Source organism: Chinchilla lanigera, unplaced genomic scaffold (assembly GCF_000276665.1).
Source record: "Chinchilla lanigera isolate Chin_1 unplaced genomic scaffold, ChiLan1.0 scaffold00030, whole genome shotgun sequence".
Lineage (NCBI taxonomy): Eukaryota > Metazoa > Chordata > Mammalia > Rodentia > Chinchillidae > Chinchilla > Chinchilla lanigera.
The window spans coordinates 11,000,226-11,017,884 of record NW_004955431.1 but is presented as its reverse complement, the minus strand read 5'-3'; the positions used below and the strand labels follow the sequence as shown (position 1 = coordinate 11,017,884).

Below are 17,659 nucleotides of genomic sequence, written 5' to 3'. Positions count from 1 at the left end.
GAGGCGGCGGGATGGGGGAGCCGCGGGGGGCGTCCGGCTCCGGCTCGGTGGTGCTGCCCGCGGGGATGATTAACCCCTCGGTGCCGATCCGCAACATCCGGATGAAATTCGCAGTGTTGATCGGACTCATACAGGTCGGAGAGGTCAGCAACAGGGACATCGTGGAGACGGTGCTCAACCTGGTAAGGGAACGGGGGTGCACTCCCTCTGCCTCCCCAGCCCCCGCATGCCTGTCCCCGAGCCTCGCGTCCCCACTTCTCCACCCCCGGCTCACACGCGGGCGCGGGCCCGGGAGCACAGCTCGGTGGCCGGTGTCGCCCAGCGGGTGACCCGCCTGCGCGCTGCCCGAGCCGCGCGCTACCTCCCTCCTCTCCTCCGGTCCCCTCTGGGCACCTGAGCACAGTGCCCAACTTAATACCGCTTCCTATCACTTCTCGTGACTACGAGTAAATCGGTCGTGCCGGCAGGGTTTTGGGTCGACTTTAGAGTTTAGAGGAGACCTCGCGTTCTCAGGAGGTTCCTTCTCCCACACTCTTAATTGTCCGTGCGCGGTGTCGCTCTCCGATGATGACAGTCGTGCCCCTGGAGCCTAAATTCCCTCGTGCTCTTGAAATGCGAGAAGCGCATTAGCTCCAGTTTAAGCAGCTGGGGTGTGATGTTTTCGAGGGAGGAGGCAATTGATGCAGTTTTGCATCTGTCTTTATATTCCGAGGCGGTGATGGAGAGGGTTGTGCCAGTACCCACCCCCACCCTCATCTTTTAGGCAGCGTTCCCTCTTTTGTAGTACTGCCCTGAATATGCTCATCTCTTAGTCATTTTTGTGCATGTGCCTACAAAGTGTTAAAATGCAAGGGCACCAAATCATACAGGTTGGTTTCTATGGTTGCCTTCTGGAGTGTGGATAAAGACTAAAGGAAAGATGTTAAACGCAGCCGAAGGTTTTGGTTCCTTTCATGCTAAAGAGTTACTGCAGAACTGTGTATGACTTAATGTTTTGCGCTATCTACAGAGAGGCTAAAATGCGTTCAAGATGACAGGAAGAAAGGGGGAAGAAACAAGGAGAGAAGAATCATAAATAGAGCATAATTAGGAGTAGTTCATTTTTAGTGCTATGTAAATGTATTTCCCCCCTGCCTCACAGCGAAGCTTTTTAAGCAGTTTTCTCTGCAATATCTAGGGTTTGACATACTGTAAGGTTGGGTTTTGGAAGGCGAGGTGTAAATCAGGAGCAATGAGTTGACTGCTGTATTTGGTGTGGAGTTACAGGAATATAAAAATATGCTTGCCAGAGGATTTTATAACACCTATGCAGTGTGATTTTTCTGATAAGCAATTATTTTTAGTTGATCTATTGGAAAACTGAAAGAAAGCTGCAGCTATGGCAGTGGTGCCCTGAGACAGCGGTTAGATAATAATGTCTGTGGTGTATGAACTTCTCAAATCCACAGAGAAGTTAAAGTTCTTTTTTTCTTCTTATTTGCGTGTTTAGTCAAAGATTATCTGTCTTTTATGTTTATTGCTGTTTAAATACAAACACCTTTCTACTTTTGTTACCCTTCAAACAAATCACCACAAAAAAGGCAGTGTAAGTTTGAGAGACTGTCACTCGCTTCATATACCCAGTTATTTTCAGAACATTAACAGAGATACAGGTTTTCTAAGGAGTTTTAGTTTTAAATAGCTGAAAATAGGAAGTCAGAGCTAGTCTTTTTTTTTCTTTTTAATAGAAAAGAGGTGAAATCTCAAAAATTAAGTTAGTATGGTAACTGGTACTGTACCTCTGTATGTTTAAAGGAACACATTATAAGGATTTCTCCCCAGTTTTTCTCTAATCAATACCATTTTTCCTTTAGATGATGTGATAATACTATTTGTACGCTTACCTAGTTCATTTTAACCTGATAGAGGCAGTCCAGCTTTCAAAAGCTGGGTGCTGATTTGAATGTGTAACCAGTTTGCAATCTGCAGTGTATGCTGGATGAGTTCTTAACAGATGGGGTTCTTTAGATATAGCTTATGAATGGAAGTGAGATGTTTATCTTCAGGTAAAAGCAAATTTAACTCTTCAGTTCAGTGAATGTCTACCATGAAGTATGCAAGCATCATTTTAGGTACTGTCTTTACTGTCACGCTTAAAATTCGTGGAAATATGTAGTGCTGGACTAATACACCCCACAGTCCACTTAAGACCTTGTACCGGCATTGATTTTTGGAATTAAAAACGTTAGGTTTACAATTTCTTTATTCGTATTTAAACATTCTACCAATTTTTAAATGGAAACTTCTTGAGACAAAGAATGAATAACAAAAGGAAATGTTTGTTATTAAGTTATTGACTATAATGATTGTAGAATGTGAGTTAGTCATTTGAAGTGTAATATTTCTTGATTTTGGGTTTAGGGGTTGATCCTTGCAAAACACTCATGGTGAAAATGTCATGTGAAAATTTAAGCTGATCCTCAAAAATATGTTGGAATACTAGCCTTTACAGAAAAGTACAAAACTTAGTTCTATTCATTTACTAACACAATTAATACAGTTCATTAGAATACAGTTCATTAGAATTAGGGTCCTGAGTGACTTGTTACAGGTTGGAAGCTTCTAATATTATTTCTAAAATGAGTTTTTTCATTCTTAATTTAAAATGTTATAGAAAATATAAGGTGGAAATAGTGAATTCTATCACAGTGCCCTTTCTGACAGAAAAGGAAGGAACTAATGAAACTTGAAAATTGAGTTTCTCCTTTTAAACAGTGTCTGTGTTACAGTCATCTTTATCAAAGTGTTTGCTTCTGTTCATTCATTCTTCCTATATAATGTAAAGATACTGATAGTTCTTCATTGCTGTTTTATACTTGCCTCCCCTCCCAAATTAAAAGTTTTGCAGTCCAAAGATTAAGTATGAAGAAAAATACAGGATTTCTCTAATACAAGGGTGGCTTTTGTTGGCCAAAGGTAGAGATCCATTTCTACTACTCAAGTGGATTGTGGGAGTTTAGTAAAGAATTATCAATATATTGAGAAATAACATGAATTGTAGATGCATGTATTTTGTATAATGTTATTATAGTTGATTTATAACATTCAGATGTGGGGTGGGGAGTATCAGAATAATGAGTAAATTAGTTTTTAAAATACCATTTCAATGAGAGTGTTTTTCCAAGGATTTTACAGTGTAGCTTTGCTGTTAAGCTGCTCATCAAGCTTTGGCTTTAGGAGGAATTATTTAATATAGCATTATAAGAAAGTTAATTATATTAAAGAGATTTTGTTGGTTGACTTTCTGTTGTAAAGCAGGCACATTATTTATCTATTGCTTCCTTTGTAAATACACTTTACATATGTTTATGTATGGTTTCTTCTACCTTGAGGGAGATGCTATGTAAATGTCATATATTATCTTTGTTTATAATGTAGTAGTTTCTTTTTATTACAGATTTTAATGTAAACAGGAATTTCTACAAAAGATAAACTGAAAGCCTAATATTTTCTTAATGAAAATTCATAACAGGGCTTTTATGTTGTATAACAATAAATGCTATTATAGATTTTAATTATAGACTTGTAAATTTTTTCATGAATTACTGATTTCATAAATTCTTGTTTCTTTCATAAATTACTGGGATCTGTCATTGTCTCTTTAGTTATAGAGAGTAGCATTCTAATTTTATTTGTTTTTAATTCTATTTGACATGCTGTTTACTGTATTGAAATCATAAAAAAAACACTTGGAAGGGATTTTGTGGACCAAGTTATTCTCCTTTTGGTATATTGATCATATAGCATTTTTCTCAAAAGGGAAATTTTAAGATATGTTTTGTACTTGAATGTGACAGTGACTCTTTTTCCTTAGAGTCTTTTCATCTGAAGGTTGGTTATCAGAGTAATTATTTTAGTGATGTTTAGGTTGTCTCAAAAAGGTATGTTTTTCATTTGAATTGAATGTATTTAAAAATAAAATTTTAAAATTCCTTCAATTCACTTACCATTTTAGGTAGATTCATGGCATTCCTTAATCCTAAAGAACTCATGCTTGTTTATAGTAAAAGAATTGTCTACATTTGAATTTATGTTGACACATAAGCCTTTTTGAAGTAACTTGTGTATTTTATTCTCGGTATTTAGTATTGAAAATTAATTTATATATACTAGAAGCTTCACTATCTTAAGGATTCCAAGTGTTTGTACAGAAATATTAAGTAACTAAAATAACAAATATTCCATAGTCTATGATTAAGTTATATCAGTTGATTGATTGCTTGGTTTTGGGGTTTTTGAGACAGGGACTTGCTATGTAGCCCAGGCTGGCTTCTAACTCGCAATAATCCTCCTGACTCAGCCTCCCAAGTGCTGGGATTACGGGCATGCACCATCATGACCACTACTTATATTAATTTTATTTTATTTCAATTTATTAATTTTATTTATATTAATAAATATTTTGTATATTGCTAGTCAATTCTTGGCTCATCACTCTGTAGTATTATATTTATTTAAGTATGTTTTCCCTCTTAGGCTGTGAAGTCCATGAGGTTAGGAGCTGATCTTTTATGCATGTATTCATTTTTTTTTATTTCTGGATCTTGGGTAAATTATGTGCATTTTGAGTATGCAGAATACCATTGTTAGGCAGTAATACTTATGACCTGTTTTTGAAATTATGTTTAATGGTGTGGTCCAGATCCTGGATACAAAATTATAGACTCATATAAATTTAATATATTGTTTATTCCTAAAAGTAGAAATGTGTATTAAATATATATGTATATGTATGTATGTGCGTGTTATCTATGTAAGCACTACTACATATGTAAATGTTATTTTTAATTGGCACCTAGGGATAAGCAAGAATTTGATTAAAGAAAACTGCTTCAGTAAAGCCAAATGGATAATAAATATAAGCACATAATAAAGATTATGTTATTAACAAAGAAAACATACAATGCATTGAATAGAAATTAAAAAAAATTGTTAGCACTTGGGATTAACAAGAACAGTGAGTAGTTCTTTTGTCAGTTTAGCATACATTTCCCTTTTTAAAGTGAGACCTGTTTTTCTTTGATGAACCCCATGCTTATTTTAGCTGCTGTAGATGGGTTGTTCCTGGTGCCTGCTTGCCTTCAGGGGTGGCCAGAATCAGTGATTGTTCAGGGGTGAACACTGACCTTAAGGAGTCACAGAGTCAGTTCCAGGACTTGTGCTGGAACTCTGGTTGGAGATGCTGAACAGGCAGACTCCTAGTCTATGGCTGGAGTGTCTGACTTTGTATTTGATAAGGGTGAAGCTAAGAGAGAGCAATGATTTCTTAGTTCTGTTGGAGTTCCTAGAGACTGTGCCCAGAGTGAATGTCTTCTAATCATTAAATGCTCCTTTTAAATATATGTTTTGTTGTTACAAGTTTCTTAGCAGGTATAAATGAAAAGACCCTAACTAAAGTAGAATTAGTGTCTGGAAAGTAGACATTATAAAAACCAACCTTTACCCATTTGAGATGGAGTACAAGGCAGTGAGTACTTTGCTGTCCCCTAGCAGTTCTTTTTCAGAAATTACAGATCTTGTGGAGACTGTCTGTGAAATTACTGAGGCTGGAATTTTAGAGATGGTGGAATCTTTTGGCCACTCCTTGGGGCTTTTGATAATGTCTTAGGAGCAATTAGCTTTGGTTCAAGCTTACATGCTTGAAAGAAGAGAGGAAAGAACATATAGTCTTTCTAAGTAAGAGTCTGTGACCATGGCTACCATCTAAGGAGAGAATCAGAATGTTAAGGTCTTTGCAATTTGGGAAGCTCATTTTTTTTTTTTTTTCTCCATGTTAAAAGTTAGAAAGAGGAAAGACAGGAGTTTAAATTAGGTAGAGTTCTATCTTATGTGCTTATCCCATGAACCTCAAGCAGTTTATGCCTAGCCTTCAGACTAAGTAACATTCCATTTGTAAAGTGCTTCAGAACTGGGATGCAGCCAGGAAACAAGGGCTAGAAGAGCTGTGTCTGCACACCCAGTTTATTGTTACCCATTGCTTCAAGGAAGATCATTAAGCTGAGGGTTAAGGGAATAAGAGTACTGGGAAGGCCTATAAATTGGCATATTATATCAAGGCAAGATCTGTAGTTAATTCAACCTGTTGACTAAAATGGATGGCTAACAGCTTGTTAAGGTTTTAGAAAAGCTTTACTTGGAGAGAAACCTCAAACTTGGTAATCAAAAGCCTGTGTTCTTTTACATCCAAGGCAGTTCTAAATTTCTGAGACATCACTAAAAGGAAATGAACTGCTAAAATAGTACAGTTTCTAGAAGGGAAATGTCCTGTGGCCACAGAAGATAATGGAAAAGTGATGTTTTCTGATACGGTGTGAATGTTTTCAAAATTAGTTGACCAAGGAACTCCCATTTGATTGGACAGGGAATTCTTGCTGCTCTGAGGACGGGACTGGGAGTGCAGTGGATAGAAGTAAGGTACATACTAACTTTCAATTAGTGACTATTGTTTGCTGTACCTTCTCTACTCCTCTAACTAGATTATATGTGTTCTTTTTGGTTATATGTTAAGTAAAAAAGGAATAGTTTATTTTATTATGTAATGATATATTGTCACATTATCAGGTATCACTAAAAAGTATGGACATTTGTGTCTGACAAAGAATAATGTAAAATAAACATCTTCAGGCTTGTAGCTGGATGCAGCCTCTGTACATTGTGTTCATCGCTTTTTTTTCCATCTATGTGGCTACCTTTCTTCAACATATTTATTAAAAAGGTGTTTGTGTGGGAAAGAATTAGTGTATGTGGTGAATGGGAGTGAGGGGCTAGATGATACAGATCCCGGTAGGTTTTGGCTGCCTGGCATCAATTCTTTTTGCACTTAATAGTTCCAGATTTTCTGATTCTTGTTTGGGGAGCCATTCTTGCTGTAGTCAGTTTTATACTTTGGGGCTTCTCTGGATTCTTCTCTGACTTCTTGGACCAAATACAAAAACTGTGACAGATACTGGTGATAAAGTCTAGCTGCACTTTCCAGACAGCTCAGTATCTATTTTCATTTTGCTGGAGAAGGAAGAAGGTGCTTTCAACTGAGACTGTTACCAGTATTAGAATGGAAGTCTAGTTGACTGACAGTTTGCAACAATAAAGGCAGCACCTGCTTGAGATTGGGTTTACCAGAGAAGTACATAGAACCAAGAGATGGATGGCGGATGGCACCTTTGGGACTCCTGAGATCAGTTATATCATCAGACATTCAGTGGATTAAGCTTGTGTATTTCCTGCCTTGCTTAAGATAGTTTCTTATTCTTATCCATTGCACCCCAGAGATTGCTAATATTCTAAGTTAAAATAAAAGCTCATAGGAATTAAGTATTATTCAGCAAGTCATAAATGTTAACTTGTCAAAGGACTTGATACATTTCAAGAAAAAAGAGATATACATGGTTAATTAACAGCACATATTCATCATCCCTAACAGGACATAAGGTAATAGCATGATAATGAAGTGAATAAAAAGAAATGATCATTGTTTGGTAGGGGATGTTAAAATAATCTTAAATCCTGTTGTTAGGTAAATTGTTTCAGCTACTCTGAGTGACATTTTAGCAATGTATCAAGAACTGTAGAGAGGTTACTGTCATTAATCTGTAGTTCTCTAAACTAGGGAAAATAACTTGTGGACTGGTATGAGCTTTAAATTAGTTTTATGATATAAAATAATTGACAACTAAATATTCAACAATAGAAAAAAGTTAACATAGCTATATTATGGAATAGCATACAGCAATTAAAATTTTCTGTGTCTCAGTTTGTTTATGTTTAAAATGAGATAGGTATATCATAAAGTTAGATTAAATACATTGATATTTAAAGTGCTTGGTACATAGCTAGCTTTAAAATTTATGATTGTGATTTATATTTATGTCTTAGTCTTGTAGATTGTCTGATCATAGAAACAAACAGTGTAACTAAAACCAAGCTGTTCTATTCTAGAGTATCTGATCTAGTGAACCTAATGGGGTGAGTATCTCAGATACTCACTGGTCATGTTTTGCTAGTAAAGTATGAAATATTTTGAATCCTGAATTTTTAATAGTGCTTGGGATAGTTTTTCCTAATTTCCTATTTTGAGGCAGGAAGAAAAGTGGGCAAGGAGTAGAGGTGTAACACAAGTTCTTTTGCCTGGAACCCACTATATCTTTTGCTTCTTTACATGGTTGAATCTCATGTATAGATGTAAAAGAGCATGAATGTGATCCTAGGCAAATAATACCTCCCTCTGGGAGTATTTGCTTAAATATTTAAAATACTACTTGGGTAACAAACTACAGGGCAGTTTAGAGGATTGAAGATCAGTTTGTTTCAGAAAATAATTTTAGCTTATATTTTAATGGCTGTTAAGTATTTACAGTGCACCTGTGAATTGAACTGCATAATCTAATCCTCAGGATAACCCCTTTTTTAGTAGAAACTAAACTTTCTGTACAGAGAAATTCAGAAAACTCTAGCTGCAAGAAATATAAAGATGTTGGAAAAGGTTATCTATGTATTGAATAGCAGAGCTGGAACTCAGATCTTCAGATTCAAAAGCCTGGTTCTTCATTATTATTTTAAAAAGTATAGGTGCTTAGAAATTATTTGAAAGGCAGCATTGTGTGAGGAAATAACATTGGAAGGAGAAACACCAGCCAACCTCAGTGAATTGATTCTGTTGTTAGGGGATGCTTCTCATAGGGGACTCGAGACAGACTGTTCATATAGAATATAAAAGTGAGTGCAAGGCAATTGGATGGATTTGTAAACAAAAGCAATTTAGCAAGACCTGTACTGTGAGCTATTTGTTTTTGAGTTCTGAGGAAAAAAGTGGGTATACAGCATAATACAGATATCTGCCTTTGAATTGTATACCTTTTTACTAGACAAAATACTTTTTACTAGACAAATACTTTTGAAGCACTTGGACCCAGAATAATAGTATGCGTTATGACATAGAAAATGGTTTGGTGATTTTCTTGTTATGTATTATAAATTATAATTACATGAGCAGCCATATATACCATATTTACTTGAATAAAATGGATGAGTTATAGAAGGAATTATCTTAGGGCCAAGGTAATGTGATTTTCAGTAATTGTGAATACCTCTCAGTTTACTGAAGTAGAGCAAACATTGATTAATAGAAAATTTTATGAAAGTGTAACTGTCTAGATATGTCTCCCCTTAGCAAATACATTCATTTATTGAGAGAAGTAACCTGCAGTTGATTTAAAGATATATAAGTATTTCTACTGTTATTTACAACTTTTTCACATTTGTAAGGGGAGTTAAGATTTATTAACTGGACTTGGGTTCGTTATGTTTTTAATACTTTTTCTAAACCCTTTGAAGTACCTGGGGATCTACTCCAATATAATGAGTAAAGTATGGCAGAGGTTACAAGGATTGTCTGAGGTTGCAAAGCTGCTTAATTGTAGAAATGACACTTAAAACTGGATCTCCTCTTTCCACGTTAGTTGTTATTTAAGATACACTATTACTGTTGAAAGTGTGTTTTAGCAAATTATACTTATTTAATCCTTATATGTTAGGCACTGTGCTAAGCATATGACATGAATTAATCTCATTTAGGAATCTTGATCTAGAATATAAAATCTTCAGTGAAAAATAAAAAGCCTTGTCTTTCCTTGTTAAGCGAAGACTGATGCCTTAAAGAAGTGTTTTCACCTCTAAATATATAAATATTTTATCTACACTGTCAAAATTATTTCAGTTACTTTTCACTAATTCTTTAGAACTTGATCACCCTTTCACAGTCCTTGAAATTAAATAATTTTTTTTTCCTTTCAGTTTAGGAGGTAGGAGTTAATGCAAGAATGTTTCTGTTATGTGACATTGAGTGTTACTTAAAATAATTACATTTTTCAGTTGTCATATTCTTCCACTTTATGTCTAAAAAAATTACTACTCCTACTTTAAGACTTAGCCCTTATCCTCTATTTGACACCTTCCCTGATATCCCTCTGTAAGTTATTTTGCCAGTCTTGTGTTCTCCCATAACATTATGTCCATACCTCATATTCTGTACATTCTGTTTTAATTTTTCGGTCATATTTGTCACATTTAATAATTGGTCACATTTCCCGAGAGACTTTGAATGTTATTCACCTTATTGTTTTCAGTAGTTAACATCATATCTGGCATTTTAGGGTACCTCATAAACTTTTTTTCCTAAGAGTTTTTGTTTGTTTGTTTGTTTATTAGTTTTGATTTTTTAACCATTGGTACCCTTGATTGTTTTGGCCATGTGGTACTTGGGTACCAATCTTTTCTTTACAGGCTTTGCTAGTTCTTCTAATTTCTGTGTTTGCCACTTGCTTTAACATTTTTGCGTGGAGGGGTAAGATATCAAGCTAGATATATGTATGATTCATGTTTAAAAGAAACTTTTCTGAATATTTGAGCAGAATAACGAGTCATGGTGTCTGCAAACCTCATGAATAGCCATTACTTGCATAGGTGAGGAAATTGAGAACTATGGATTAAGGTCCAGCTGTCTTTCGCAGGCGAGAAATTAACACCTAGCAGTTCCCTCAGCATCTTTTTCATTTTTATCTTGGTGACTCTAGTTCTACTTTGATTCAGCTTATTGAGGTTTCTCATTTATGACTTTAATATAGAGGCAGTTTTGTTTTTCTGAGCAGAATCAGAATAAATTGCTGGTTAAGTAATTTACTATACTATATAATGTAACAGTACTCTTTTGCCAGAGTCAAGACACTTATTGGCTATGTTAAAAGAATTTTATAATCTCTTCTTTCTAATAACTCAAACTTCAGCACAAAGAATAGAAGAATAAACAGGTAACTTACAGTGGTATGAGGTAACATTGTGGAGATAGAAACAAAATGCTGTAGAGGTTAACTTTGCTTGTAGGCATCTGGAGGGCTTCATTGGGTAGGGTCTTACTTACTTTTGTCATTTCTGAGACAAAATACCCAACACCCACAAGTTAAGGGAGGAAAGGGTTACTTGACTCATGGTTTGCAGAGCTTTCAGTCCATAGTTTCAGTCCAACCTGCTCCAGGGCAGGCTGACTTGGTAGAGCAGCACTGCAGAGGAGAGACAGTTAATGACAGGCAGAAGACAGCAAAAGCAAGCAAGGGAACCCAGGAGTGACCTTAGCAACTTCTTTCTGTCCCTTTGTATATTCCATCTAGACTACCAGGATTAGGGTGGTGCCAAACCAATCAGTGGACTGATTTAGTAACCACACACTATAGATTCAGTCATCTATGAAAAAGCCCGACCTCTGACCACATGAGGCTTTGAGGGGACATTTAGATAAAAGCCATAATAGCTGGTGACTTGTGAACTGGATTTTGAAGAAGAAGTAATTGTTTCCTAGGATAAAAAGACCAGTAAAAGAAGAGCTTTCTACAAATGGAATCACTTGGATGAGGGCAGAGAAATCATGAGGAGTCTTTTCATGCTTATTTCCTTTATTGCTAACTAGCAACTATTGTAAATGAGATTAGCTTTATTTCTTCTTCCAGAAATGATATTTTAATTTTTTTTGTAGTATTCATTGACTTTAATTGACTGATTTTTGAAGTGTAGTTTTTTTTTTATTGTTGTTTTGTTTTTTGTTTTAGTCTTGTCAAGTTTGCTTAGGGGAGGTAGGAAAATTTAATACGCTTGCCAGGAATATGCTCCCTTAGTATAGGGTATCTCATTTGCAGACACTGAGGATTCTGAAGTATTGGCTCAAATCAGCAGGAGATTTGTAAAAATACAGTGAATGTTTAAATTAAAAAGTAATTTGTTGCAGTAAAAGACACATTGACATTAATCTCCCCCTCCCCACACTTTGAACAGACTTATCCCATTATTCTTACCATTTTCCAAACTGGAATATTTACCTGTCATGGTCATTTTGGCTTTGTAAAAATTTCCAGAAGTTACATGGTGCCATATCTGGTGAATAAGGTGCATGAGGACATTCTGTAATAGTAATATTTTTACAGACCTGCCTTTCCAGTGGATGGCACTCAGTAGCAGCATTTGCTATATATTTGATCACACCTTACAAACTCAGTATGACAGAGGACTTCACAGCTGCTTCAGAAAGTGGCAAATGACACTGTGTTCAAGGCAAAGGGAGTATTTTCAGTGATATTAATGGCAATGTGTCTTGTACTGTAATAAATTTTAAAAATTAGATATTCATATATTTTTATTCATCTCTGGTATATATAAAAGTAGACTTACGCACTTACAGAAGGTGAGAATTGCCAAGATGTTTACTTTGGTGAGTTGGAAACTGAGGGGTGCTGATGGTACACTTCCAGTGCAAGTCCAAGGCTCTTAGACGCAAGAGACTCTCAATAGTATACTGTTAGCCTCAGCAGTGGTGAGGAACAAGACCAAAGACAGGCTACAGAGAGAAGAACAATGTCCCAGCTCAAAGTACTAGGCAGAAGTTACTATTAATCTGTGGGAGGGTCAGACTTTTTGTTACATTTTAAACTGTCAACTGATTGAATGAAGGCTAACCCTTCTGAAGAAGGGCAATCTGCTTTATTTAGTCTATAGATTCACATGTTAATCTCATCCAATACACCTTCACAGACACACTGAGAATGTTTAATAAAACATCTGGGCACCTTGTGGTACAGTCAAGTTGACATGTAAAATTAATCATAAGGAATATTTTCCCATGAACTTTCTTTTTTTCCTTTTTTTGGCAGTTGGAAGATATATTTGTAGACATTGCAGAAAGATTATATATTTGTGAGTATAGTAAGCATTCAATAAATATTGGATTGATGAGATATAAAAAATAGTGACATACTGGCAAAGAATAAAGAATTCTAGTGAAGAAGAAAGATTTTTATCTCCAGTGTTGCTACCATTCCAGCCTCTGGCAGCCACTATTCTACTTTCTGACTCAGTGAGTTTGACTGAGTATCTCATACTGACTCCCTTATCTTGGAACTTCTCTGTAGAACTCCACATCCTGTCCTAACCCTCTATATTTTTAGTATTTGTTTTCCGTTTTTTCTCTTTCTATTACAAACCCTAAAGCAATTAGATTGGTCAGAGAGTCACAAACGGTAGGTGAGGGGTGACGATTCAGCAGGACAAGCCAGAATTCTCTTGCGTAGGCACAAGGGAAACTCTAGGAACTTGCACAGATTAATTGTTGTCTCTCACCTAAAAACCTGTTTATGGATGCTAGATGTGGTGGCACATGACTGTAATCCCAGTAGTTGGGAGGATGATGCAGGAGGATCACTGTGAGTTCGAGGCTAGTTTAGGCTATAAAATGAGTTCAAGGCCAGCCTGAACTGCATAGGGAAACCCTGTCTCAAAAAGACAAAAAACAAACAAAACTCCCTCCCAAAACACAAAAAAATCACAAAAACCTCTTTATGGGTGATAGCAACTAATTTGATATAGGTGTTTATTATACCTAGTGATTTTAGTTCCTCATTGAATATTCAGCTCTTCCTTCATCTGAAGTAAAACATCTTATTTCTTACTTACGGGACTATTAATGTACTTATGTTAAGCAGTTGGAGTTTTCAATTAAAAAACTAAGACTAAGTTTAGTCTTAACAAAAAACTAAGACTTTTTTGGTAAGTTTTCTTCCATCGTACCTGTTCAGTTACAGTCTTCTAGAGAACATGGTTAATACTTGTGTGAACTCATTTTATGTGCATATCTTCTGAAGATCATTTTACTTTTAAACTTGTTTTTGTACTTTTAACAAATGACATACAAATTATGCATCTACTATTGCAGTATCAGTATACTATTGCAGAATATTTAAAACTCATCTTAAATAACTTAGTAAAGACTGAGGAATCATGGCTATTTGTTTGCCTCTTTTGAGTCTCTTCATACTTTTATGTGTCTCCTTACAGGCTTATTTGTCTTTTATATGGTTACTAGTTTAAAAGTACCACTTCTCTATATTTATAGCTGCTCTGTCCGTTATGGAAAACCCCAGGTCTTGTGGCTATTGAGCACTTGTAATGTGGCCTTTGTGAATTAAAATTTGCTTTGAGTATGAAATACACACCAAATTTCAGAGCTTTATTTTAAAAACCAGTGCATCTCATTAACATCCCAGGATCAGTGGAACAAATCAGAAGATGCAGAAACTGCCATGTCCTGTGCAGCTGGCAGGATGGGAGATTAAGACAAGACAAGAAACATAGGAAATGGAAAACTGGGGCTGGGTGGGGCACAGCGATCTGATGGAGAGTACAGTACCAGCGCCAGCACAGGGTCGAGTGCAAGGTCTCAGTGTTCTGCTGAGAATGTGGAATATGGAACATTATCAGAGCTATTTGTGCTATAGTTAATGGAAACACCTAGGGGCTGGACACCTGCTGATATGTACCTGAGCTGGAGGTCATCTTGTTTGCAGGAACTGTCTCTGACATTTCATGTTCCTGGGACTGGCTTTGCTCTAGTCCCAAGGAGTTCGCAGACCTGCATCTCAGCCGCTGCTCAGACATTCTCCACAGAAACAACTCTAAACATACTCAGCTGTCTTATTTTTCACAAAGACTCCAGACACCTTTCTTGGAAGAAAGGTAGCCTCTTTAATAAACAGTGCTGGAAAAACTGGTTTTCCATGTGCCAGAGATTAAAACTAGACCTGTATCTTTCACCATGCACTAAACTAAAATCAAAATGGATCACAGATCTAAATATTAAAACAGAAACACTAAATCTGCTGGAAGATAGCATAGGTAGAACTCTTAAAGACATTGGTGTAGGCAAAATCTTCATGAATAAGCCCAGTTGCACATAAACTATCAAAAATAATAACTGAGATGTCATCTAATTAAAAAGCTTTTGCACAGCAAGCGAAACAACCAACAGTGAAGAGACAACCCATAACATAGGAAAATTTTTTTGCCAGATGTTCCTCAGACAAAGGATTACTATCTAGACTGTATAAAGAATTTGGAAAAATCAGACCCTCCAAATTTAAAGACCCAGTTCAAAAATGAACGTCTGAAATGAATAGATACTTCTCAGATTAAGAAGTAGAAACAGCAAATAAATATATGAAAAATGTCCAACATCCCTGGTCATTCGAGGGATGCAAATTAAAACAAAACCGAGATTCCATCTCACTCCAGAAAGAATGGCTGTTATCAAGAAATCAGCCAATAACAAACGCTGTTGGTGCTGTGAGGGAAAGGAACCTTTCTGTACTGTTAGTGGGAGTGTAAAGTGGTGCAACCACTGTAGAAATGAGCGTGGAGATTCCTGAGAAACTTCTTGTTTCCTCAGAAAACTTAGAGGTTCAATTCAACTCAGCAATTCCCCTTCTTTGTATCTTCCCAGATGAAATAAAAGCATCATACCACAGCGATATATGCACAGCCATGCATATAGTGGCACAATTTGTAATAGCTCCATCTTGGAAACAGCCCATATGCCCATTGTGGTGTATTGACAAGTGGTGGTCAGCTTGTAACACCCAGCTGAACTGAACCAGTGTGGTGCTGGATGTGGGAGGCCTGCCTGAGAATTGTTGCTGGCTGCATAAGAGGCAGAACTGGAGAAGTTGTTTAGAGGCTGTTAGGGAAGCTATAGAGAGGCTGTTTGGAGCCGGTAGAAGCTGATGGGTGCTGCTAGAAGCTGTAAGGAGCTGTGGTTCTTTTGGAGGAGCTTGTCATGCTGGCTTTCATGATGAATTCAGCTGTTCTCATCATCCAAGTAACTTGGGACCTTGTTGTCCCTGAGAATGGCTTCAGTTCACTTTGGGGGAGCTCTGGTCCTCACTTTGAGCATTGCTTCCTAGCTCCAGAAGGGAAGATGGTGCACTGCTCAGTCTCCTGGAGAAGCTTGTCACGTTGGCTTTCCTGATGGGAGCTCGGCTTTTCTCATCTTCAAAGGAGCTCGGGACCTGCTAAAGATGGTTATGGTACCTTTCAGGGGAGCTCTGGTTCTTACTTTAAGCATTGCTACCTGGCTGCAGTGCATATTTCTCAGCCTCCTATCAGAGGTCCTTCATCCTGCTGACACCGACATTCTAGCTTCCACCACTGACCTTTGGGCCTTCCCAGCACAGATCTGTGAAACAGGACTGCATGAGACATTGTCATGGGCTCTAGGGTCTCTAGGGAGGTATTATTACGAGCTCTAGGTCTTTAGCTGAACTCATGTAGGATCTTATCATGGGATCCAGGCCCGTAAACTTAAGAAGTTTCTCAGGATTCTTTGGTCTTTAGTGTGTAGACAGATTTCCTGCACTCTCTTTTTGTATATGATTCTTTGGGTGACTATTATAAATAATCTTATAAAATATGTGTCCTGTATTGTATTGTTCCCCTTGCAAAAACCCCAAATTATGACACCCATCAACCGATGAATAGATGTTTTTTATACAATGGAGTACTTCCCTGCCATAAAGAAGGATAAGCTTGAGACATTTCTAGCTAAATGGATACCTTGAGACTATACTCTTAAGTGAAATAAATCAGACACACATATTCAAATATTGTGTGATTTCTCTAGTGTGATAAACTGAAAGTGTAAATAAGGACCAAAATGTTAAAATGGGAAGGGGAATAAGTGGGAAGGGAGTGGGGAAGGAAAGAAGGGACAAAAAAATAGAAGGAAGAAATGGAAACAAAGCTTTTGTAAATAAAGAGGGGAAGAGGAGTTGAAGGGATGGGAATGGGAAAAAAGGAAGCAGCAAGATATATCATGCACAGGTATAGATTCTCTATGATGAATGTGATCCTTATGTAAATCTAAAATATACCAATAAAATGAAAAGTAAAAAAAAGCTATTAACAATTTTTAGGGCCTGGGGATTTAGCTCAGCGGCACAGCGCCTGCCTTGCAAGCACGAGGTTGTGAGTTCGATTCCCAGTACCAGAAAAAAACTAAAACAAAGCAATTTTTATATGGGCTACATATTGAAATGGTAAAATTTTGGATATATTCCCTCTTGAATTATTTTACCTGCTACTTTTTCTTTTAATGTACTATTAAAAGTTTTAAATATGTGCCTCACATTATATTTTCTTTAAACAGTATTAGCCTGCAGCTAAGCTCAATTGTAAAGTCTTGTAATAGAGGCTTTGTGAGACAAATCCATATTCACAACGATTTCATCATATACGTAGTCTGTTACCACTTATCTTTGGACCCTGAAAAACTTACTCTTGTAATGAAATTAGGGGATGCTTCTCAATAAGAGTGAATGGGGGGCTGGGGATTTAGCTCAGCAGCACAGCGCCTGCCTGGCAAGTGCGAGGTTGTGTGTTTGATTCTCGGTACCGGGAAAAAAACAAAAAAGACCACAAAAAACAAAATTAAGAGTGAATGGCAGGTTCAGATTTTTAAATTGGGGTTGAGGAAAGTGACAGTGGGAACAGATCACTTGTCCCTGAGAAATTCATGTACTGGTGATGGGTATGATAGTTAGCACTTGATGATGCATACTAATATTTTTCTAAAAATAAGTCTATTTGAAGAGATAGTCATGATAAGTATGTGTGGCATTATCAGTAGAGATAATTAAAATGTATAGTTGTAAGTTTGGGGCTTGGGAAGATTGGAGTTGTTTTTATTATTGCTTACCTATTTGTTGCATTCAATAGTAGGAGTTAGAATTTTCAGAGTTTGTGATAAAAAGAAAGA

The 17,659-nt window shown here is 36.7% G+C and overlaps 1 protein-coding gene across 7 annotated transcripts in view; it reads left to right on the top strand.

Moving 5' to 3' along the window:
- Nbea (neurobeachin) overlaps positions 1-17,659 on the top strand; it is a gene marked incomplete at its 5' end in the record, with an annotated part of 638,824 nt that continues 621,165 nt past the window's right edge. For all 7 annotated transcript variants that reach the window (XM_013515839.1, XM_013515836.1, XM_013515838.1 and 4 more), the window contains 1 exon segment: positions 1-182. In XM_013515839.1, coding sequence (XP_013371293.1) covers positions 12-182 — 171 coding nt within the window.